Raw genomic sequence first — 26,216 nt, forward strand, 5'->3', positions numbered from 1 at the left:
TGTGCCCCATGGAGATTTTTAATTTAATTTTTTCCTGGAATCTGGTTTCTGGATTAAAGTTCACTTCTGGTTTATTAGACTTTGGTGGTCTGTCCCCATCTTTGGATGACCCCCCTGGGCCCAACAAAGGCAAAGGCGGTCCTGTGGAGCAGGAGTTACATGTGGTTGTGAGCTACCAGACACAGGTACTGGGAACTGAATTGTGGCCATTCTCCTCAAAATCACTCTCATAAACCACAGGCATTCCTTTTCTTGAAAATGCCTCTCAAACATGGCAGGAAAACAAAAACAAAGCAAGAATCAAGAATTGGCTGCCAGAGTGGGAAAAATCATCTCACTGATACTATAGTATACAGTGTTTCCATCTCCCCGACTGCAGCAGGACCTACCGTGAAGTGAACAGGAAGGATAAGTGTGTACTTACGTTTGCCTTTTCTTACTACCCTGCAAGAAATGTCCCGATTCTCATAAGCAAATTCTCATCTGTTCAGAGAAACTTTTAAAAACCCGGAAAGATAGGCATCTCATTTTCAGGTCCTAACATACAAATGAGCACATGATCCAGGATAAATAAAGCATCTTTTATAGGTTTATTGGTCCATTGCTTTAAGTGAGGTAAAGATTTTTTTTTAATTTACAAGCTAATAGTTCATCAAGCAATACAAATTCTTTGTTTACCTCAAAATGTAATACTAATTCCATAGTAAACAACAAACAGAATTTCTTACACACAGATACATGAAAAATCAAAGCGGACAAGAACCTCGAGCCAGCATAAAAAATACAACAAAACATCTCTGGTTCTGTAACAAAGAGAAAGGTGACATTCTTTTTCGGTAGTTTCATGAGACAAAGACTTAGTTCTGTAAATAAATCACTTTCTTGTCAACACATATTCCCTCAAGCACTTATGTTCACAGCTTTTGTTTTGGTTTAATGGCAGCAGAGAGAGAGCCAGCACACCAGGGTGGGACTCCATTCCTCAGAAGCCTGTTTCTTTCTCTGGAAGTTTTAAACACAAAGAACAATTTCTAAAAAAGTCCAAATATTTGTTTTCATGCCCCTTGAAGAGTTAGAATGAGAGTTAGAAGGTTTGCTGGCAGTTTGCTTCATGGGAGTCAGATGTAGGCTGTCTCTCCGTGCGTTCCTGACGCAGGCACACGGAAATACAATGAGCAGGGACTCTGAGGGAGCCCAGCCCGGCAGGCCTAGGTGGGCAGTGCTGACTGGAAGAGACGCTGGCTTGTGCTGATTTGTTCCTGGATGAAGGCCCAGTGGACACAGCTCCCTCTCCTTCCCTCCAGCATTGTTCCTGGCAGAGTGCCAGTCTAAGGCTGTGGCCCAGCCTGTTCAACAGCAGTGTGCACAGGTGTTAGCTGCTCTGACCTGGACCGTGGAGAGCCCAGAATCACCCAATACTTGGGCGGTACTTCTGGGAGAGGCACATTTGGACCCTTCAACACTGGCTTTAGTAGGGAGTGAGTTGGCAGAACAGGTAAGCTATTTGGCATTTCAACCTCTGGAGAATTTCTATCCCAGTGTGCTCTGAGACCACTCTGAAGAGGCAAGGCAAGCCTTTCATGCTGCCATAATCTGGAGGGTTCTCTGAAGCTATGCAATTTGTCACTGCTGATAATGTCGGTATCCTCCACACCCCAACTAGGCCAAAGCACACTAAGCTTGTCTTTCTCCCTCAAAAACATCAAAATGGGCTGTGCTCCCTGTTTCTTGACATTATTTTCAAATACCATTTGCCAACAGAAATATTTATTTAGTCTTGCTTCCCAAAAGGCCACCCTCCTTCTGTGACCTATACCTCTGGCTTGTGACTTTAAGAGGACTGAAGATGGCCCATAATAAGTTTCTAGACCAACTGCTTCTACACGTAAAACTCTTTCTATGCCAACACTTTAAAACACTAGTAAGGCAATTAGTGGGTACTGACAACTGTTTAAGAACTACTGTTATGCTTTTAACAGTCTGTGGCTTTTTCTGGGTAGGTTGGTTTTCAAGTGCTAAGAACACCGATGTATGATACACATCTTATTCGTCTCTTTAAAAGTTTCCCCACCCACGGCGCTTATTTACAAACTACAATAGTTAAGAACTAGTAACATTTTTTTTTTTTGCCACACATAAAGTATTGGATAGTCAGTCATACCCAGGAATATTCCAAACAGATATGATTAAGAGAGAATGGTCAGCCCTGTAACAGTGCCTCCAGCCTTCTCAGACACCGAGTTCCTGTCCTCTGATGTGTACAACCATGGGGGCACCTTCAAAACGGAACACTGACGACCTACAGAGCAGGCTGGTAAAAACCGAGTCCCCCATTAGTCGCTAAATTAAAAACAGGGAGGAAGCAGGCAGCCCCAGCACACCGACTGCACCTCTATTTGGTCATTTTCCTCAACTCTACTGCTAAGTGCCACCTGCTACCTGAGCAGAGCAAGTCACAGGTCATAAGAAGGCACATGCAATCTGTTGTCATCCTGAAGACTCTTGAGAGCGAGATGGCAAGCCCAAATTCCCAACGTAATTTGTAAATGAAGGTGAGCAAAGTCCCCTAGCCATGTGCTTACCTTACTTCATTTCCAAATACCCTTTATGAGAAGATGGGGTCCAGAAGGGGCCCAGCCCCAGGAGCTGATCCTCCATAAGAATCACCCTTCATGGTCGCCAGCTCCACCTAGCCTGAGAAGAGCCCACCTCCAGCTGACTCCAAGACCCAAGCCAGTAGTGTCAACACAGTCTCTAAGGCAGTCCTTGGCTTTGTTCTACCCACCCCAACCCGCTCAGGATAGTGCAGTATAGTGCCCTTACCATGGCTCAGATGACCTCACTGAAACAACCAGCTACCTAGTACCTAGAGCTTCAGAAGGTCCTGCCTTCACAGGACAGGACCAAAGCCTAGAGGCTGAGTGTTCTTTTGGTGCTATTCTAAGAGAAGCATGGCCATTACGCTCACTTCTAAAGTCAGAACTTCCATCGGGCCTCACCAAGGACTGCAGTATGCATGGACAGTTTCTTCCCGTGGACAGCAGAAAGAGTACATTCTACTCAACACCTAGAGCACACTCCACGGGGTTCACATCTGTCCCCAAGCACAGTGGGGCTTTCTTGTTTCAGCTATGGGAAAATGCCTGGTGAGTTCAGAAGAAGCCTGGTGAAGCACCAAGCCCACTGCCTCCCCTGCCTACTTTCCACTCACCAGCAATCATTACTGAACCCGAGGAGAGGATAAAACCCAACCCCACAGAGGCTGAGGAGGGAGCCCCTCCTTACTCCTTGCTTTGAGAACAGCAGCTCCGATTCTTCTTGTAAATTGTCAGCATCAATAGTATCCTTTCCTACTACAAACTACGACACTGCCCTAAACTCTTGCATCTCTCCAATCTCCTTGGTTTTAAGAACTCTTCTCTTGCCTGGGCAGATCTCTAACACAGGGAAGAAACCCTCCACCTCTCAGGACCGGGCAGTCATGGGGCCAACGTTCACTTCACTGTCCCGTGTTCAAGCCTCCAAAGCTATCCATGTCTCTCTACCTGAGTACAGTGCTCTGCCCTCAAGGCAAAGTCTCATGGGAAATAAACAAGAGGGATCCGTGACTTCATGGCAGAGGCTTCAGAAGGAACGAATGAGGCCTCTCTAAGGCCTTTTGGCACTGTAGTCTCTGAGCAGTATTTCGTGGGGGAATCTCTTTTGGGCTTGGCCAAGAGGAAGCAAATGCTTGGGACTGCTGAGCTTCCGGGGACTCGAGGGAGCCCCAGAGGAGGCGGGTAGGAGCCTCTTTCCTGTGTACTGCACCTTCTCTTCTGGGCCAGATGCTAGCCTGAAGACAGGGACAAGAGTGCCTTCTTGTGCATGGCTGTTCCTGGCTTAGCCACTGACATCATTTCTAGGGGACAGAAAGTTTCCATTATCCCAGCTCTTTCTGGAATCTCAAAGTCTAGGGACATTGCTTGCTGGCCAAATAAATAGAAGACAGAAATTTCAAGATGCCGTAAAAGCCAGCCTCTCGTGAGGGAATGGCTGTGGATCCTGCTTCCCTCCCCGTTTACTTCTCCTGCAGCCCAGGGCTGTTTTCACAGGCTTCCTTCTTGTGTAGCTAACCAGCACACAGGATTGACTTGGGGTTTCTGCAACCAGCTCGTCATCAAATTTTAGCTTCTCCTTAATTCTTTCCGTAGTTCTTGCCAAACATCATTATGCTGGACACTTAGCAAGGGCACAGTCCACAAAGCCAAGTTTCATGTTTCCCAAAGATGAACATCACTGCTGGGCCAGCTTGGTGTCTGCTGACATCTAACAATGGAGACCTGCCGGTGACTGGACACACGCCCTGACTCTACCAGCACACTCAGGTTGACTCTGGGCATTTACACCCACACCAACCTGATGGCTTCGGAGGTAGAATGAGATTCCAGGCCACTGAAGTTTGGAGTGGACAGACTGTTCTTACCTTTCCACTCCAGCGGGCCATTTCTATTTGTACCAAACAGAATTCACATCAAAGGAGTTCAGGATGGCACAGAGGGGGTTTGGGCAAGTACCAAGAGTTGCAGAAACTATTATTTCAATCACAAATTTGTCAAATATGAGGAAAAGGCAAATTGTTTCATGCTGTCTAGCTGCTGTCCATGATGGAGGCCAGCTCTGCGCGAGGGAAGGGAGGCTTCAGCACGCGGTGCGCTGATTAGAATTTGCAAATAACTTGTATGTGAAGCAGCAGCACGACTGCTTCATTCTAAAAACAGACAGAACCCTTCCATTCACCCGAGCTCGGATTCTAAAAACAGACAGAACCCTTCCATTCACCCGAGCTCGGATTCTAAAAACAGACAGAACCCTTCCATTCACCCGAGCTCGGATTCTAAAAACAGACAGAACCCTTCCATTCACCCGAGCTCGGATTCTAAAAACAGACAGAACCCTTCCATTTACCCGAGCTCAGATTTATGCGTTTGAAAGAACACACTCTGCAGCTGCTTTTCATCAATGGCCTGAAAAAGAGCCTTTCCAACTGCTGGATTTATGGCAACTTGAAAAGTTTCGAATAAAGACTTTAAGCACAGCCAGCGGTCTCGGATCTGGGCAGCAGATGGAGATCCCACACATCTAGAAGCAAAGAGCATGCTGTCACGCTCATCTCTGAGCGCCCTGCAGATGCTTTCGTCCTGACCACAGAATTCTGAGTGTTAGACACTCATGGAGAACATTCATACTGAATTTACAAACTGGTGACAGTCATGACAATGTGACATACCAGCCCTCACTGCAAGGTTGCCCAGATATTCAGTGGGCATGACAGGAAGTATTAAACCAGACATTTTTGGTGAAGTAAAGGCAAATTGCATAAAGCAGACACTGGGACTGGGGCTTGGCACACAGGAGAATCGCTGACCATAAAATAGCAGCTGTTTCCTAAGAGGTCTAAGAGCAACCACGACAATGGTTAAACAAGCAAAACAAGCACATTACACCTTCACAAAGAAAAATGCACCTTTTTTGCCAATTCACACTGAAAAGCTTCTCATCTATAGCACTGTGGTGCCAGAAACAAGATCCAGGAGCATTCCCTTCAGCTTCCTGAGGCATGGCATAAGGACGAGGACGCTGGCTCAAGCACTGGTGCACACGGACACTGATTTAAATGGACCCATGTGAACCAGAAACAAGTCAAAAGATGCCACTCATGATGAGCAGGCAGTAGGCCACAGTCACTGTAAATTAAGGACTTTCCACGAAGGTACCTAACCTCCTATGCTGGGACAGGTCAATGCCCTCAGGGGTAAAGTGCAGAACCACATGGTCTCCACAGCAAGCCACAGCTGCCTTCTTCATGTCTCCTGTGTCCCTGAAAAGCAAGGTTCTTGTTCTGTCTCACAAAAGCAATTGGGCTGCCCCCAAGTGATGTCACATGTCATCTGGGAGCTGTTCTGTCCCTTAGTTTCAAGTCTTCGTAGTGTTCCACTTAGGAGGTTCCGTCACAATATGGAGGTATGCTTCTGTTGAGAGATGATTACAGACTCACAGGCTCCACCAAGGAATAAATACTAAACTGAAAAACAACTGTGGGGGAGGGGAGGGGGAAAGTACACAAACGGGAGGTGTTGTTGTGCTGTGTTCTCACGGCCACCTCTCCGGCACTGCAGGGACACTCTGGTTCAGGGTGCCATGCCCTGTGAAGGCAGAAGAGTCTCTGTCCCAAGAACAGATCTACTTGGTCTCTTGTTTTTCTTGCAGTAGCGGAATAATTGACTCCCACGCCATGAGGCACTGAAACGACAACATCCACACAAGGTCAGCTGCTGAACGCCACTCTGCCAACCCTGATCCTGCTGGGTCACCTTTGTCCAGTGGCACCTACCTGTGTTGTCAATACTATTACCAACAGAGGAAGTGACAAGTGTTTGTCTGGAATGTGTCACCCCATCTTTATGAAAGAACAATGTCCTCCCAAGGCTTGCATGCATTCGTGAGAGTGTGAAGCCTATACCAGGGAGTGGACATGGATCTACTCTAAGAAAATCTTTCCTTCGACTAAGCCAACACTAGACCAGGCAGGAAACTCCTGATGAGGACACCGGTTCTGAGCACCCATGGAGACACTGTTGGAGGCTTGGGTGGGGCTTGTACAAGGATGTAAACACGAAAACCCAGCCACCTGAGTCAGGGTGGGTGGAAAACCTGCTCTGATTCACCGACCTGAAGCTTGGGTTGCTTGTTTGTGTCACTCTTAGATCCCCACAGAATGGGGAGAAAGGAGTCCAACAATTCCTACAGTTATTTCTGTTTATGTGAAGGTGGGGTACATGTACCATGACATTTGTATGGATGTCAGAACAACCTTAAGGGGTCAGTTCTCTCCTTCCACCACGTGGGTTCCAGGGATCAAATCCAGGCTGTCAGGCTTGGCAGCAAGTACGCAATCTCACTGGCCCAACTACCAGGTTTAATTAGACCCATACACTGTCATGTATTTTATGTTCGCTGTTACACAGTTTGTAGTCAGAACATGGATACAAACTGATAATCCTTTCTCTTCATTCCAGGCCCTTGTGAGAGGCCAAGAATTTAGAAGACTTGGGGCACTGCCTCTGAGAGTGGCTGGCTCAGCAGCCACATCCTCCCTAAGAAAAGCCTCTGTAACAGACAGCCTTGGGGTAAAGGAGGACTGTGTGCTGAGTCACCTGGGGAGGAGTTCTGCAGAGGTGGGAGGGAGGAGAGAGGCATCAGGTCGGGCAGAAAGAGGAGTGGTGAAACTTCTCCCTGGTACCTTCCTGGACGACTCAGAAGCCTGTCCTAAATACAGAAAGACTAGGCGGCCTCAGGAGCTTGTTCCAGTAATGACCCTGAAGGCCATAGGATTCCAAACTCTCCTATCTACAAGACTCTCTCTGCATGTCCCAAAAGGAATCATGACTGATCAAACTTTCACTCTGGTTCTCAAATGTGTCATCTCTTTTCTTGCTCAGGGACCTTGCATATGTTGTACCCTACAGTACACGTTTGTCAGACCTTTGGCTCTAAGGATCAGAATAAATGTGACTTCCATAGACTGGTCTATCCCACTGATAGACTGAGGATGCCTAGAGGGCTGTGCAAATCCTGCTGTTTATCAGCTTTGTAAACAATCCTTTGCACACAAAAGAGTACAGGAAAAAATGTCAAATACATGTAGAAGCCAAGACCAGGCCTCAAGACCGTCACCCTATTTATGGTACAACGGGAAGAAACAGGCAGAGACCCGAGTTTGCATTCTGGGATTAGAGATGGCAGATTCACCCACAACAGGCATGGAGACACTGAACCTGGCTGCCTTTAGACTGGGAAGGAAGAACAGCAAGGTAATTTTTATTGACTGTTTGCCAAATGCTGAGTATGTTCTGGAAACCTGAATGAGCATTTTACTTTATCTTTATAATCATTCCATAAAAATGATTAGCATTTACAAATCAAGAACAAGAGAGATGAGCAGGGGTCTTGCTAACACACAGCTAGCAGGAGAAGCATCTTGTAGGAAGCAAGGCTGTTTCTGAAAGTGTGTGACTACTGTCTCCTAAGCTGATTGTGTGTGAGGACAATCCAAACTACGGTTCTGTCAGTTAGATGCTTGTAGTTTGGTACTCAAAGGGCGGGTCAGCTTGGGAGGACTTTTTAAACCTCTGTGAGTATTGGTTTCTTTAGCTTTAAATTGAAAATCATAAAATCTTTGTCACATCAGGTGACATGAACACATGGCTTGGGTCCTGGAACCCTGACTAGGGGTGACAAAGAAGAAAGGACAGACATACAGACACACATGCAGCAAAGCTGGGATCACTCTAATAGAGGGCTCCTACTGCCAGCAACATGGAACCTCAATGTTAGGTTCCGCATAGGGAGAGGTTTTAGCTAGTATCTGTAGATCTCTGTAGCAGTAGTCTCAGGCTGGAAACACCTGGGAGGAGGATGCTACAATTCTAGTCTTTGCAACACCCTGATTAATTGTTCAAAAACATTCACACTCAGACCCTAGGAAGCTCTACTATCCCTCTGGAGCCAGGATTTGCCGGTTTCCCATGGGCCAGAGGCCTTGGAGGCCTCGAAATGGGTCAACAACACATATTCACTCAGACACTCACTCACTCAAGCCCTCACACACACACTCAGGCCCTCACATACTCAGGTCCTCACACACACACTCAGGCCCTCACATACTCAGGCCCTCACACACACACTCAGGCCCTCACACACACACTCAGGTCCTCACACACTCAGGCCCTCACACACACACTCAGGCCCTCACACACACACTCAGGCCCTCACACAATTAGGCCCTCACACACTCAGGCCCTCACATACACACTCAGGCTCTCACTCCCTCAGGCCTTCCTCCGATGCCCACACCTTGTGGCCATGATGGAGTTCAATTTAATGAGCTGGCCCATTATCCAGGGACGACCCAGTTCAGAAACAATGCACTCCAGAAAAAGGGCAGGTAAAGATGGAGGGCACCCATCTCCCCCAACTCTCAGCTGTATTTCCTTGGTTTTCCTTTGGTAAGCCAGGAAAAGTACAGGCATACCACCTAAAAGCAGTCGCCACAATCATCAAAGCCTCTACCAAAGCCTAGGCCAAGGACGCGTCCTAGGGCTACAAGCTAGGAGATATGCCTGAACCTATCACTTCCACAGGAGAGAGGCTGCCTGGGCTCCAACAGCTCAACTTCAAGGCCACAAGTTATTCCAACTGAACTTAGGCCATTGTTTAACTCTAAGTGTAGTCTACAAAAGACAAGACTCACTACCAGAATCAACTTCATTAGATACATTAGGCGTGAACCTTGATTTGAGGAGATGGGCCTCTCTCTCGTACCCTCCCATCCCATGTGTGTGTGTGTGTGTGTGTGTGTGTGAATAGAAATGTTTAACCTGAGGTCCACAGGTCAAGAGGATGCAAGAATAAAAACTTTCCTAATAGCATTGTTTTCCCGTCTAATTCCATACAGCTTTATTTTAGGTATTTACAAAGAGAATTAGAAACAAACAAGGTCTTCATAAGATGTCTATCAGCCTCAGTAGATGACTAAAGGGGGTCCATGGTATAGTGAAAATAAAGAAAACTTTATGTGGAACCCCAAAGCCTCCATAAACTGGGGGTAGCCATGTGCTGGTCTCACTGGCTCTGGGAAGCAGCCACACACTCCAGCAGTGTGTAAGAGGCGTGCATGAGAACTGCCTCTCTGCTTTGAAACCCAGCCCTGCTCGGCCAGGGCGCTCGGGATAGCTCACACGCAAGTTAGGGATGGGACAAGGGGGATCATGCTTTGGAGTTTCTGGAAGACTCACCACCCCCACGAAAGGCTCTGGCCTCTAGAAACCACAGTCACATGGGCTGCTTCTCACCTTCTCATAATACTGGATATTCTTGTCAGCCAAGCCCACGAGCAGCTGCCGGAAGTCATGTCGCTTGCTGCCCTGCCACCTCTCCATGTCAGCCTTAAGGTCAGCATTGAAGCACTCCATCCTATCCTGGCACTTCTCCACATCTGCCGGCACCTGGAGTGGAAATAGATTCGTGGCTTTTAAGTACAATTGGTTTCTCCTACTGTGAATTACTCTTCAAACATTTGTAGGGAGCCAAAGTGCTAAACTAAAATGTCCCTGGAAAGCAGAGGCTTGGAAGTGTTTGCAAAACGCAAACATCATCCCACGCATTAACAGAGCAGAGACACATGGGAAACCACTCCTCTGGCTCCATCTGCAAATGGGAAAGAAACTCCCTGCAATCAAGTAGAGACCTGGGATCCTGTTAGGATTTACGCTTCCATGCTGACAAACGGGGCAGACTTTGTACATACAGCAGCAGTTTCTGCGCACAGTCCTGCATCGTTCCGGGGTTTCTTGGGTCACGGGATGCCTTTCCTCACACATCTGAGTTAACTGTAAAAATGAAGCTACCAGCCAGCTCCCTCCTCTAAACTCCACATCATAAATAAACCGGGTTACTTCTGCACTCTAGGTGGCAGAGAATCAGAAAGTCCGAGAACGGAAGGAAAATCGTTGACGGTGTCAAAAGAATTTGAAGCATAATAATAGCAGGTGGCTTCAAGTATTTCTTAGTTTAGGAAGACTTTCTCCAAAGGAAGTGTGTCCCCTGGGATTCATGACCTTCACTTTGCTGCAGGGAGTTGCACTTATCACACAGGGTTAGCGAGGGCCTCCTGGTCATGATGGTTTTCCAAAGTCAGATTTTTCAGTTTTATCTCTAGTGCTGCATTGGGCCCATATAGTGGTCAGGGCTCAACATGCCCAAGCTAGGTCAACACTTGCCAGAAACAAATGAGATTTTTCAAGGTTTTAAGTCCATAGACCAATGAGCACAAATGTCCCCAAGTTACAGGAGTAACTATGGAGAGCCAGTTTCTATCCACCAAAAATGTAGACATGGCAAGAACAGGGCTGCTCAACTATACGGATGCTGACATCTGACACCCAGGTTTGCAGGGAGGTGACACTGTGGCTCTGTTTCTTGTTTGTGTGTTTTTGTGACAACTGACTGATGAGTAACATCTAGTATTCCTTATTGTTAGTCATGCTCCTTGTGTCTGTCAGACATCAGGATGGCAATATCCAAGGAAAATGGTTGGATGTTTTCTATCATAAGATTCAAAAGACTGGGGGCTGAGTCACCTGCTAAGGCCCCAGGTGGCAAAAATGTCTGAATCAAGGGTAAGCTGTTGTTCCCACAAAGGCTCCTCCATGTCTGGTAAGAAAGTCTTTCAGAGAAGGCTCAGGTGTGATAGCATGGGGGCTTGAATATCCACACAGGACCTGAGAAAGCTTTTGAAAAAGGTTCCAAGCACACAAACACAGAGCCAGACATGGCTTCTTGGCCCTACAGCCTCTCAGGCTGGCCAAGGTCACTGCCTGCAGGCCCGAGTCAGCCAGGATCACGTGTGGAGCTGCGCGATGGGTTTAAAGCTTGGCTCAAGGGTCAGAGAAGGCTGCAGGCCTGCAGTGAAGTGGTCCAGACCGAGAAAACACTTTAAACAGATACAGTAAAAAATAGGTATGGATGGTCATAGGAAAAAAATAGTTTAAAAATAGTAAAGTCTTTAAAGAGAGAGTAATATAGAAGAAAAAAGACACATAGAGATGGGAAACACACGGGGCCTCTGGATCTGGCATGTTTTGTTGACTTTAGATTTTTTAAATATTGATGAGCAAATGGCAGCGGAGACACTGGATTATGAAGGACGGCTGAACTAAACCACTCTCTGTACCTTAGGGAAGTCTTAGCTTCAGAATGGAAGTCAGGACATGTTTTAGGTTGGGGGGGGGGCGTGTTATGGATTTGTTTTAATAGGAAACAAAAAGTTATGGCTCTCTTTAAAATTAATGAAGATCAAATATGATTGGGGGAGACCTCCTACAATTCATAGCTACAGACATGAAGAAAGAAACCAAGAAAGACTACAGGACAGGTGACAGATATGCTGATCCCTCTACTGTGGGAGCAGCTCTGAGACTGGAGACTGATACATCTTGCCGGCTACAGAGTTCTCAGGACTTATTATTACATGCCTTCCTTTCATATGACATGAATAGAGGTTTGGTTCTACAGTCTAAACAAACTTATAAAGTTAACAGAAGCCCTTTTCCTGATAAAACATAAAACAAAAAAGTCATCTTTAACTGTCTTGTGCACACTGTACATTCCATACTTGTGTTAATATACATACATGTTATCTTTAAAATGATGTGGGATTCCCCTTTGTATATGTGAATATGTTTTTATTACTCTTAGTTAATAAAGAAGCTGCTTTGGCCCATGGCAAGGCAGAATAAAGTCAGGCAGGAAATCCAGAGATATATAGAGCAGGTGGAGTCAAAAGGACGCCATGTAGCTGTTGAAGGAGAAAGATGCCGGAACCTTATAGGTAGGCCACACCCTCGTGGCAATACATAGATTGATAGATTGGTTAATTTAAGAGCTGCTTAGAAATATGCCCAAGCCATCGGCCAAATAGTGTTTCTATATAATTAATACAGTTCCTGTGTGGTTATTTGGGTCTGGGTGGCTGGGAAACGGAAGCGCAATCTTCACTTACATTAAAAGTTGGTGTTTTCAGAAAAACAGGACCAGATACCAATAAAGACAAGCAGCCCACGTGATCTAGTCTCTCAGAATGGCGCCAGACTCTTCAGACGAGCTCTCCCAAGACTTGGCCATCACCCTAATTCTCTCAGCGTCCCCTAAAGATGCCTTTGCCCCCAGACAAGGAAGCAGAGCATAACACTTACATTCCCAAGAGGAAGGGTGGGTGAGTTTTGGTCATTTGGTGGTTTATGGATGTTTGACATCACTTGGGGTCCTGGTTACAAGTTGTTATTAGTAATGGTTAGAAAAAAAGCTAAAGGAAGATTAGATTCAGGGATGTCTTTCTGAAGGGAAAAGGGTGGATATAGTATAGAAATGATAGAATAAAAGGGTGGATTGTTGAATCTACTTTTGAACAACTACTACCCTCAAATATCTTATATTGATATAGATTTTTGTATTTTGATACAAATTTAAGATTATTCTTGTTATACTGAATTTATGTTTCTACTCTTGTTTAAGGTATTATACTTATGCAGCTTAGTTAAATATATAATGTAAAGTTTTAGTCCTCGAAAGCTAATTTAGGATAATAAAGACAGGCTAGTACTTAGTCATCTATAACAATCAAACTTTTAATTCTGCTAGGCATGCTGTCAAGGTCAGAGGCATACTTTAAAAAGATAGACGGTTTAAAAAAGCACTTCAAAGGTCTACAGAATATGACATTTAAAATGCTTTAATAACATAAGGCTTTTCATGACAGTGAGGCATGTCTGCTCCTGGCAGCACCAATCTACTTCAAAAAAGGAAAATGAGCATCTAAGAACCTCCATATAGAGTTTGATTTCAATGTGGAAAAGCTAGCCATTTGGGCAAAAAACTACCCTTGCCTCAACTGCTGACAGTATGCTGTCCAGACTGGACAAGCAGGGAACAAAAGAAAATGAGTAACAAACAAAACTTAGCCAAGACAAGGTAGGACAGTCCTTCAAAATTCCTGCTTCACAGAAAAGTCTGTCAGATAATCTAGGCCTGTAGGCTGAAGACAGATGCTCCACCATTACAGAGGAACCTTGGGTGACCAAAGTTCTCTGCTGTTTCTTTAATTTTAGAAGTTGTTCACTCTACACTTCCTGTTTACTCAAGTAATATTTTATCCTTCTTGGGTCTTTGATAGGGTTGAGGACTAGATAGTTATAGTTTTACAGTTTTCCTTGTTACCAAATTCAGAAAAAATACTTACATTATAAGTATACCGTTTTTTAAGGCTGAAAACATAAAAACTTAAGTTGTTTATCAAATGATGTGGGAAGTCCTTCTTTATATGTGTTGCTTTTATTGGTTAATGAATAATAAAGCTGCTTTGGGCCTATTATAGTGTAGAAGCTGACAAGGCAGGAATACCAAGCGGACAGAGAAGAGAGCAGGCGGAGCCAGGGAGAAGCCATGGAGCAGGAGACAGACGGGCCAGAACCTTGCCAATAAACCAGGAGCCTCGTGATAAAATATAAAATAATTTTAAGATATTAGACCTAGCCAGCAATATGCTTAAGTGATTGGCCAAGCAGTGTTTTAATTAATACAGTTTTGTGTAATTATTTCGGGTCTGAGCGGCCAGGAAACAAACGAGTGACCTCCTCTAACATTCAAAACTATGTTTTAAGGTCTAAAAAGATATTTTTAGGATCATAATACAAGTTATGATAGAAAGTGGTATAGGTATAAAATTTTAGACTCACTAAGATTGAATAGAAATACAGTAGCCTCTCCAAATTTGCCAAATACAAATGAACTGGACATTGTGGATATAATTCTTTTTTTAAAGAGATGTTGCATTTTTTAAAAGATTTAATTATTTATTACATATACAGTGTTCTATCTGCATGTATTCTTATAGGCCAGAAGAGGGCACCAGATCTCATTATGGCTGTGAGCCATCATGTGGTTGCTGGGAATTGAACTTAGGACCTCTGGGAGCACAGCCAGTGCTCTTAACTGCTGAGCCATCCTTCCAGCCTCATGAATATAATTCTTACCTAATAATTGTTCTTAATGTATATAGTTTTACTGTGTTAGAGTTGCAACCTTTCCTTTTTATTTAGACAAAAGGGGGAAATGTGGGAAATTTTACACTGTGTGAAGATGTATTGCTGTGATTATTGTAATAAAAAGCTGAATGGCCAATAGCTAGACAGGAGGATTTCTGGGGAGAGAAAGGAAGAGGCACACAGGAGATACTGAGAGGAAACAGGAGGGTCAAGATGGAAGAGGGGTAATGCCATGTGGTAGAATGTAGATTAATATAAATGGGCTAAGTTAGAGCTAGTTAGGATCAAGCCTAAGCTATAGGCCTTACTTTCATAATTATAAGAAATCTCCATGTCATTATTTGGGAGCTGGCTAGTTCCCATAGATCACTATAGTGACACATTAATCAACACGAGAGATGTGCACCTGTGCATGCTATGATGGCATACTGGGTACAGAAACATTTCTGTACATCTGTATCTGACATGCTAAGCAATTCACAGAACTGTTCTGTGACGGAATGGGATAAAAAAATACTGCCTCCTCTTTGGGACAGATTAGTAGCACAGTATCATGTGAAACATTTTTTTTTTTAAAGACACACACAAAGTCAAGGAGTGTTATCTCTGAAGTCTGGGTTTCAAACTCTCCAAATCTATTCCAGGGAGGGGTGGATAGATGACTAGTTTCGATGTTCAATTATCTGCCTGAACATTGGTCCCTACTATTATCTTTCTAATAATTCCCACCCCTTCTGTGAATACCACTGCAAATTCTAATCAAAAACAAGCAAAGAGAACAACATATGGGTAGTGGCAAGATTGCAACAGTGTCAGTGGGAGCCTGCAGCTTTCTGCCCAGCCTTTGTTGGGGGCTGGCCTGACCTTGGGACGATCTTCCTTTCTCAGAGCCACAGCTTCCAGTTTGGCTTCGTACTCAGCCTGAACTTGGTCCCTCTTCTTCAATACATTCTGTGGAAGGCAGAGAGAAACATGTTAACAGTCTGCAAAGGGCTCTCCAACTCCCAGCCCGAGACAGGGATTATGCTCCAAAAGCCGCACATAACACCATTTTCTGAGGAAAGGAGGAGGGGAGGAAGGAGAACCAATCCTGGAGATGGGGCTTTCCAGGGAAGAACACCAGATGTTGACAGCAACAGATTTTGGGAAGAGCAAGTGGGGGACACGTGCACCCATCACCACACTGCCCAGAGGCCTGAGCCTCTGTGTACAGAGAACGTTGGCAGATGCTGAGCTCTACGCTTAAATGCAGGGCAGTCTCTGGGTTCAGGGGAAAAAGAACAGTCAAAATAGTTCTTAATTGTAATTATTAATTTATATAATTGACAAAAATCATACATATTCATTTATTGTGTATGAATTGCTCTAAAATACATGCATATTATGATGTGGCTAAGCTGAGCTAATTAACAGACATCACCTTATGCTCGTTTTTTGTGGTGAGAGCATCTAAACCTGTTCTCAGCAATTTTCAGGAACTCACTAGCCAGCTACCATCACTCCATTACAGAGTAATTACAGATTTCCTGACGCCTTAGTCTGCCGGGCTGACCCCTGGTGCTGATTTGCCATCTGCGTATTCTCTATTTTGGGTCAGGTACAGGATGCAGAGGCTCAGTTCTCTGAGGGTTCACTCTGGAAAAGGTTCTGATGCATTCAAGGCTGGATGTACAAGAGTTCTGAGTCCCTGGGGAGCAGCCAATGGGCTCAGTGACAGTAGACCTGGGAGGAAGAGGCGAGGCAAGGCAGGTGCTCATGTTCTTCAGTCCACACCAACAAGTAGTACCGGACAGTGAGTAACACCTTGAGACTCTGCCCCAACTCACTTCCCTTCCTCCAATCTTATCCCTACAGTGCCAGACACAAGAGCTTGTAGGAAAAATAAAATAAAAAAAAAGCACATCTCAGTTCTTCCCCTGAACCTTTTTCTGGCATATTAAAAACTGGCAAACCACGTATGGTAAGGGCCTTCTTACCCACCGACTCAGAAGCAACAAGTTACCTAGACAATTTCTAATCACAGATTCTACACAGGGACCTTCCATCACAGCATGGAGTCAGGGCAGGAAGAACCCATTTCTGGACTAAGTGTGAGGCACTTGGTACCCCTGGGGATGTGTCCAAAGCTCCGAGTAACTAAATGCCTGAAGGTTCTCTACAGCCCATTTTCTAAAGGGAAACATCCACATCGGGAGCCCTACGTCTTCTACTGGAGAATTTACTTTGAAGAACATGTACTCTGCAACCATTCGTCCTCCGGGTGGGCTGGTCATCTTTCTCCTAAGGGCTCTGATGTTCACTCCCCACACTCACGAATGTCTCCAATGGAGCCTTCTGTTGCGATGGGAATGTTCTTTAACATCTGCCTATCGAGTACCTGACATAACATGTGGCTCATGTGAGTGAAGTAATGGATTTGTGTTCGTGTGTGTGTGTGCGCGTGCATGCGCACGCGTGTGTATGACAGTGAGAGAGAGAGAGAGAGAGAGAGAGAGAGAGAGAGAGAGAGAGAGAGAGAGAGAGAGAAAGCAGGTTCCTGCTCTTGCAAGAGCAGAGGTGTCAGATGCCTGAGTTATGGACAGTTGTGAGCACCGGATGTGGGTGGTGGAACCATAATTTGTGTCCTCTGTAAAAGCAGCATTGAGTCATTTCTCCAGCCCTGAAGTTTTCTTTCTTTCTTTAAATTTAAAGTTAAGTAAATAATTATATATGACAGTGGCTACCACACTGAATAGGCTAAATCTCTAACACAAGACAAAGGAAGGTAACAAGAACCTAGGATTTCTGATTTCACAAAGCCTAGGCTGCAGTCTACATCTACCTGCCTGGTACCAGGAGCACTGAAAATCACCCTCTCCGCCCAGGAGAACTAAACATGATACTGTCTGTGGGAGCGACGGCGTCCCATCCAGCGTCCACGTACTCCCCTTACAGAACGCTGCACATATTACTGGAAAAAGCAGGCATTTCCAGTCTAGCATTTCAAGGATTCAAGTCGCACAGACATGTACTGTTGGTGTGACCAGCATCTGAGAATCAATGTTCCTGAGAAAACGCCTTGTACTGCCAACCCAGTGTGTGGTTTTCTCTCCCTATTTTTATTATGTCTCTAGTTGAGGATGCCAAGACCCTTGAGAGGAGGGAAGTGAGAGAAGATTCATGCACCCTAGATGGCTACCATAGTCTAGAGGGCAACTAACTACTCATCCCATTCCACAAAGAGGGCAAGAGAAGCTCAGATCCAGTTAGTCTGGGTTGCTCTCTGTCCACGTCTCTGCCACCCAACCTCGCCTGGAGCAAATGGGATGCTCTCTTCAGGAGCAGTCTTGGGGGGCAGGGGGATCTGGGCTTGCATCCCAGAATCACGGGATAGCATAAAAGGCTCCTGACAAACGGGCGGAGGCAAAGGACATAGAGCCTACTGTCTAAATGAGGAGACTTGGCACGGTGACTGTGCAGAGCCTGTCTGAAGTCCCACTGCTGGGTAACAGGACGGCAGCAACTCAGTGTCCATCATCTTCTGTTTAGGGTTTCACAGCCCAACAACCCAGCCATGCTGAAGGTTGAGCACCTTCTAAGGGGAGCCCTCTACATAGTGCCGGCCATGTTAAGGATGGCTCGCCACTCCAAACACAGTCTCTGGAGTACGGTTGGTCAAGCCAGTTTATGGCTATTAGAGAGGGTTCATATGGGGATAAAAGAGTCAAGAAGCTCCATCTACAGAGAGGTACCCTGCCTCCAAAGAACAAACACAAGCCACCTGAGCCTCTCTAGGTAACACTAGCTTTCTCCCCCACTTCTGCCTCTCAAGCATCAAGTTCCATCATCAATCTAGGGGCAGAGAACAAAACAGTTTTGCCTTCATGGAGCTTCCATGCCAGACAAGAGACGAACAACAAACAAGTAAGCAGTACTGGATGCAGCACGAAGGAAAAGTAAAACGGGGACAAATATGGGAAGGACTGAGGATGTGAAGGACAGAGCTTCTCTTGGATGCCACTTTCAGAGGAAGAGCACTTCAGCAGGATTTTAAGCTGTCCTGATAATCTGGAACTTCACTGGTTTTCTGCTCAGATGAAGAGAAGGCTAAGGACTCAGTTCAGTTTTCACTTTTAACAAGAGAATTGTGAGGAAAAAGATGGAAAGAAATTTTAAAATATTTAAACCTTTCAATGAATATATATATATATATATATATATATATATATATATATTCTGATGGGTTTTGGAGGGAGGACTATAAAAATTGTGTAAGACAATTTGAGCAGTACTGGATATGAGACCATACTAAGAAACCGTTTTCTAAAATATCTGTGTATGTGTGGTTCATCGCATACCTATGTTCATGCACAGAGCCCAGAAAGGACACTGGTGTCTCCCTCTATCAGGCTCCACGTTATTCTCCTCAGATCCTGAGACAAGGTCTCTCACAGAACCTGGAGTTTATAGTTTTTTTGCACCTAGACTAATAACCATCTGGCAAGTCCCAGTAATGCTCCTCTTTCTGCCATCCCCTATCACCACCCAGCATTGTGGTTACAGATGCCTATAGCCACACCTGGCTTATCCAACCTTTCATAGCAAGTGCTCTTACCCAACTCCCCACACCCAGCCATCTCCCCAGCCCAGTAACTATCCACGATTCTTCCCCAGTGCTGAGAGTTGAACCTAGATTCTCAAGCATGCTAGTCGAGTGTTCCACTGAGATACCCAATCCTTGGCTTTAGTTTTTTGCAGTTGTAATAATGATATATTTTTACTTGACTGTAGGAGCATAGCTATCTGAGGTGCACATTCTTTTTAATGAAAAGATTTGTATCTTCAGATTTGGGAGATTTTCTTGTATTATCTCTTTCTTAATTTCCTTCCCTTGGTTATCCCCCGTTCCCTCAGCCAGGAGTTCCCCAAAGGATGCTGAGCCTTGAGATTAGTGCTCACCGCCACTTACTCGCTCACCTTCAGCCCCAGTTTTGGCATATCTGCAGCTGAGTTTAGTTTCCAACTTTCTGGTCTTACTTTCTAAGATTTCCTCAGCCACATTTTCCAACTTTACAAATTTTATTTAACAAATCATGTGCTTTTTAATTAACTATTTTTTATGTGTATAGATGCTTTGCCTGTGCCCCACACAAGTGCCTGCTGCCTGAGCAGACTAGAAGTGGTTTCCTGGGATTGGATCTACAAACAATTCTAAGAAGTCATGTGGGTGCTGGGAATTGAACCTGGGTCCTTTGGAAGAGAAGCCAGTGCTCTTAATCACCGGGCCATCTCTTCAGTCCCAACAAATCATGTTTTTAATTCCCAAAGTTAGCTGGGCGGTGGTGGCACACGCCTTTAATCCCAGCACTTGGGAGGCAGGGGCAGGAGGATCTTTGTGAGTTCGAGGCCAGCCTAGTCTAGAAGAGCTAGTTCCAGGACAGGAACCAAAAAGCTACAGAGAAACCCTGTCTCAAAAAAAAAAAAAAAAAATTCCCAAAGTTATTTAACTCCTTCTCCCACAGCATGGCATTCCTCAGTATGAGAACACTGATGAAAATCTCTTCCGATCTTTTCTTCCACTTAATCCCCACCCTCTGCTTACCACACATTCTATCTATACGTCTGTGGTGCCAGCCTTCCGGACCACAGACATGGACAGATACCACATGCACTTGACGCTGCACAGAAAGCAAGCCAGTTTACCTTCATGGAGTCTGAGTACAGAATGTATTCCCTGAGCACTGGTAGGAACTCCTCTGTCACATCATCAGTCAGCTCTTCCAAGGCCGTGGAGCAGTTCCCAATGCAGGCCGACACACCTTCCAGCGGCTCCGACAGTTCACCTTCCAAGGCGCTCCACGTGGAATACACGGGCCCATATTCCCTCAGCTCTACGAGGTACTCTATAGGAAGAGAAGCCACTTGGAATCTAGCTGGGAGCTCTCAGTGTATGACTGAGTTAGGAACTGGGTGCACAGCCTTGGCTGTTCTCTTTCCGGGGCATGCCTTCCTTTAAGTGCAATACATTCCTAACAATGTTTTTAATTTCTCAAAGCTATTGCGAATTACTAACATCCAAACATGTAGGATTCTTATTAACAGGAACCAAAATGCCCTACATGGGAAAGTGGCTAAGAGTAAACCCAGGGAACTTTGAAAATAATCACCTCTTCCCATGCTGCAAGTGCAACATCTTACAAAGCAATGTGGGGAGACTTTTATAAAGGTTCAGAGGGCCTCGGATCCCCTGGAACTGGAGTTATAGATGGTTGTGAGTCCACAGGTTCTAGAACTGAATCCAGGTCCTCTGCAAGAACAACAAGTGCTCTTAATCTGAGTCATGTCTTTAGTACCCAGGAGTGGGATCTTTTTCAAAGGAAAAAAAAATCATTCACAATGGAAAAACAAGAGGGTTATGGGGAGCACACTTTGCTGGAAGAGATGTGGTCTCATATAGGCAGATGCAGTCTCTCACTCAACAGTCCTATCAGTGGTTCCAGGGAAGAAGAAAAAAAATATTTTTCACCCCTACAGGGTAAATCTGGCCCTTCCTTTGTCAGCAGGATTCTTGCCAGTTTTGACACGATGTGGTTGCTGTGTTTAACTATTAGCAATTGACAGTAACTGACGTGGTTTTAAAAGGCCTGTGTGACACCACTGTTCTGGTATGTCTGGCCTATATCTGTGTGAGAGGACAAACTGCCCCACTGTATCGGGATGTGGCTAATCAGGTGGCCATGACAGGAGACAGGGAGACAAGCAGTGGCGGTGACAAGGACAGAAGAGAGGCAGGGCATGGTGAAGGGGTTCAAAAGTTTACTGGGTCATAACCTTGGCAAACATGGATGCCCACACCACCTCTCTGCTAAGTTTATTCCTGTGGATGGAGAGCACGGGAAAGCACCATGCTGAGTGCAGGACAAAACTCCATTCTAGTCACAGCCAGCCCCTCCCTCTCTGTATGTGGTTTTCAAGCAGTACAAGGCCTGGTTCTGCCACTGCAGCATTTCTGCAGGCTGCTTCAGCCCGGTATGTATGAACGCCATCCCCATCACTCTGGGCACCGCTAGTCTCAACAAAGGGCTCACCTATTTCTTCTTTGATGATCCGCTGGGCTATCCGGTCAATGGTTCCCAGTTTGAGTGCAAAAGTGTCTAAGTAGTCGCCGATGGCTGCAAACTCCAGAGGCCGACTCCTCAGCTTATAGCCGCCCGTGACGTGCTTGACTGACTCCCCCACTCTGCTCAGCAGTGCCATTCCCTGCTTCTTGTAGGCATTCAGGTCCTGCAGATGACAAAGTACCATTTGGTCACGTGGCTAGGGCTAAGGAAACAGCTCCGGAAGCCGTGTCTCATTGGAAACGGAAGTACTAGAAAGCAGGGCTGTTAGGGCCGCATGCACATGATAGCCACACTGTGGGAACTCTTTCCATCGGGAGGCCAGATAAACATCTACCTACTCTTACAGGGCAAACCAAAGTACAAGTCCAAAGTTCAAAGTGAGGAGTCAGGGACCTAACTGAGCTTACTTACAGAGTACAGGTGTCTCACCCCGCATGGATGATGACAGACCCATAGCCACAAATATGGACAGCCTCCCTCAGCTAAACATCTAGAGTCTATACACAGTAGCATCTGCCAAGACCAGCTGGCTGTGAAGTGAAAGAGGGTGTGGGCGGGGTGAAGTGCTCGGCACACACATGCCTGGCCTTCTATGATGGACATCAATAGTCACAGCTGCTCTGATACGCTGGCAGCTTAGGAACAGCACTCTACCCCAGACCCCAGACTCACATCCATATGCTCATGTCCAGATTCCCTGTCAACATGGTGGGGCCCTAGATCCTCTAGGCAAGTCTACACCCTATCTTTACTACATCCTGTTTTTAAACGCAACACTTTCTAACACAACTTTTGTAAAATCTTTGGTAAAAATGCCTCATGCTGTCTTAGCACAAAATTAAATGCCCAAAGATTTATTCCATTCACACACTCAGACTCAACTAGAGCCACATAAAGAAGGTGGAGGGAAGAAGGTGGGGCGCTGAGAAGAAACAACAGAAGCACCGCTAGAAAACTCAGTTGTAAACAAACTTTAAACTCTGTGAGTCAGCAAAAGTGGGAAATGGGTTGTATTCAAATACTGCAGCTTTAAAAAGATACACTGTGCAGCACCTGTGGTTCCATTACTCAGGAGGCAGAGGCAGGTGGATAGCTGTGAGTTTAAGGCCAGTTTAGTCTATATAGTAAGACCCTGTCCCCCAAACCAACCAACCAACCAACCAACCAACCAACCAACCAACCAAACAAACAAACAAAAAGCTCTTAGATCTGAGCTGGTGGTGCATGCCCATCATTCTTGGGAGGCTAAGGAATGAGGATCAGGAGTTCGAGCTAGCATGGGCTACAAAGTGAGACCCTATCATGGTCACTGCTCCATTGCTGTGAAGAGACACCATGACTACGGCAACTCTTATAAAAGAAAGCATTTAAGGGCTGGAGAGATGGCTCAGTGGTTAAGAGCATTGCCTGCTCTTCCAAAGGTCCTGAGTTCAATTCCCAGCAACCACATGGTGGCTCACAACCATCTATAATGAGGTCTGGTGCCCTCTTCTGGCCTTCAGGCATACACACAGACAGAATATTGTATACATAATAAATAAATAAACAAATAAATAAATAAATATTTTTTTAAAAAAAGAAAGCATTTAATTGGAACCTGCTTACAATTTCTGTCATAGCAGGGAACATGGCAGTATGCTTGGTGCTGGAAAAGTAGCTGAGAGCTACATCCTGATCCACTGGCAGAGAGGGAGAGGAGGGGAGGGCAAGAGAGGAGAGAAATCCTGATTTATTGGGCAGGGCGGCTCAAACAGACCTGGTGTGGGCTTTTGAAATCTCTAGCCCACCTCCAGTGACACACCTCCCCTAACAAGGCCACGCCTCCCGATCCTTCTCACTCTGATGACCAAGCATTCAAATACAGGAACCAATGTGGGCCACTCTTATTCAAACCACCAGAGACCCTGTCTCAAAACAGTAACAAACCGGAAGTGTAACGAGCCCATCGGGGAACACGCCTGTTCCCATTACTGAAATGTATCTTAGGCTGACCTGTATCACTTTCAGAAATGGGTTTACAGAAGGTGCTGGTGTCTCTTGCTCATCCACACCACTACACAAACAGAACAATCACCCCCAGTTCATGGAGGGGTGGGTAGAGCTAGGCTATGGCTTTCTCATGACCTGACCTGTAAAGAACCAATACCTGGTGAATGACAAGACTGCCCATGCCCACCTGAGAACAACAGTAATTCCCTCCAGCGCCTCTCCATCTCAGTCAGGCAATTGGGAGAATATTCTAAAGCTTCCATCTCCTATCCTGACGTCCTGACATCCCCAAAGGCACCAGACCTCCTCACGACTGTCACTGAAGCCTCACTGTTGCTGAGTTCATGTGCCGCAGGTAAGTCAACTACCAAGTGGATGAAATTATTAGTGGTACCTATCGGCACAGCCCAAACCCAGCCCACTTAGCTTCCTCACACCCTCCCAGCACCACAGGCTTCGTGTTGGCGACATGTCTAGTTTGGGATAAGGGCATGTCATCACCAAGAGGACTGTCTGTGCAAATGCTCATCTATGGACTCAGACACACTCCCTGCTCTAAGACACTGCCTTCCCAGGTTAACTGACAGCCGTGACACCCAGGTCAGGCCTGTTGCTAATCATAGAAAAAAGAACTCCTTCCTTGACCTCCTCTCGGCTGTAGGTAAGTCTCCTCTGTGGTTGGAGTCAGCTTAACAGAAGGGAGTACTTATCTACGTAGCTACAGGGAAATTCACTTGAGTGAGACTGTTGTGTGGTGTGGTGGTTACAGTCGTACTTTCTCCTGTATGTAACTCCTTCCCCAGGCTCTGTAAACAAAACTCCATGAACCCACTGGTTTGTGGAGCTTGGCTTTGGAGAAATCATGACCTTGGAGTCATTGGTGTCCTGTCTGGGGGAGGAACAGATGTTTGCTGACAACTCTTCACACAACAGTTTCATCAAAGGAAAATATACAAGAGTGACGTGCAGAGAAGCAGCTCTTGTCTCAGGAGTAGAGTTTCAGATTTGGAAGACTGGAAAGTCCTAGGAGAGTTCTGGAGAGTGTTCGCGTAGCAACCTGGCCTGGCCACTCAGAAAGGGTTAACACCATATATAGTTTATCACAGTTCAAAAGAAAAGATGGGTTTCTGGGTGTGGTAGCGCACACCTTTAATCCCAGCACTTGGGAAGCAGAGGCAGGAGGACTCCTGTGAGTTTGAGGCCAGCCTGGTCTACAAAGCGAGTTCCAAGACAGGCTTCAAAGCTACACAGAGAAACCCGGTCTTAGAAAAAACAAACAAACAACAACAACCACCCCGACCCCCCGAAACCCAAACAAACGGGCTGTGTGGTGTGTTTAGTTTGGCAAGTAACACTAAAATGGGCTTCAGTTTGTTTTGGTTCTGGCTTTCTTCTCTGTTTCTTCAGAAAGGGGCTCATGTATCCCAGGCTGGTCTTCAATTCACTATGTAACTGAGGATGACCCTGTCCCAATCCTTGTGCTTCTACCTCCCAAGTGTGCACCACACCACGTCCAGGCAGCACTGTTTAAGGGCTGCTCGCCTGCACTCACTCACATGAGTTCATGTCTCTCTGAGACACGGTCTCCCGCTCATTCTCCACGCAGACTCCTGAGGAACAGGAGTCAGAGACACAACCCTCCCACACTACACTCAGTAATGAGGACAGCCTGGGGCTTCTGGACAAAGGACCCGCACCCTGAGACTGACATGCACTTTGGGAGATGCTTACATCAAACATGTTCAGTCTGTAGGGGGAGCTGTTGTATGGCTGCCATCCATGGAAGTTAAAAACAAAAGCTTAGAGGACTTTGCCAGAAAGTTTCCATGAGTGGAAAACAGACTCTTCCAGAAGCCTTAAATTTTAGCAGTTGCCATCTGCACACATGCCTCTGCAATTTTAACAGCGTGAAACGGACAGTACTTAGACCTCAACACCCTTGTCATTAGAGCGTTCTATGCCTGGCGTGAATGCAGGAATCTGCAGCTAACTGGGATGGCCTGAGCATGTGTCACATTTCTGCGTAGGAAGAGTGGAGCCTCGGATTTCAGGTCAGTTCTGCCAACAGCAAGCAAAGCACAGGCCAGCTGAACGAGCAACTTGAGCTTGAACAGTCTCTAGCAACAGGCTGGACACAAGGCTTTTTGGGCAAATGACTGGAAAACACACCTAAGAGGAACATCGCTGTCAGCAAGCAATGTCCAGGCCTTGTGGTACAGATGGGAATCAGGCCTTAAGAGCCACAGGACCCAGTTTCAAGTCCTAGAGATGCCAAATGAACAGGCTGAATCTCTCTGAACTGCAGTTCCCTCGGCTGAGGGGGCCCGAAGGTATCACGGCAGGGAAGAGGTGAGAAAGGAAATTCGGCTCAGATTAACTCTGTCAATTTGGATCAGACCTGGGGAGGCTCAGGCCAGGTGGTTCACTGTCAGCGTATTTAAAACACAGTACAATTTGGGAAAAAGTTTCCAGGCAACAATCATTCCAA

General features: G+C 45.8%; 1 protein-coding gene across 2 annotated transcripts in view; it reads right to left on the reverse strand.

The window, feature by feature from the left end:
• Positions 1–567: 567 nt before the first annotated feature.
• The window catches only part of Snx30 (sorting nexin family member 30), a 127,883-nt gene continuing 102,234 nt past the window's right edge, over positions 568–26,216 (reverse strand). For both annotated transcript variants that reach the window (XM_050132046.1, XM_050132045.1), the window contains 5 exons: positions 21,707–21,902; positions 20,322–20,521; positions 15,504–15,590; positions 9,891–10,043; positions 568–6,279 (listed from right to left, as the gene is read on the reverse strand). In XM_050132046.1, coding sequence (XP_049988003.1) covers positions 6,220–6,279; positions 9,891–10,043; positions 15,504–15,590; positions 20,322–20,521; positions 21,707–21,902 — 696 coding nt within the window. In that variant the 3' untranslated portion in view covers positions 568–6,219. The remainder of the gene's footprint in view (positions 6,280–9,890; positions 10,044–15,503; positions 15,591–20,321; positions 20,522–21,706; positions 21,903–26,216) is intronic.

Source organism: Alexandromys fortis, unplaced genomic scaffold, assembly GCF_014885135.2.
Source record: "Alexandromys fortis isolate MF-2015 unplaced genomic scaffold, M_Fortis_MF-2015_v1.1 scaffold_393, whole genome shotgun sequence".
Lineage (NCBI taxonomy): Eukaryota > Metazoa > Chordata > Mammalia > Rodentia > Cricetidae > Alexandromys > Alexandromys fortis.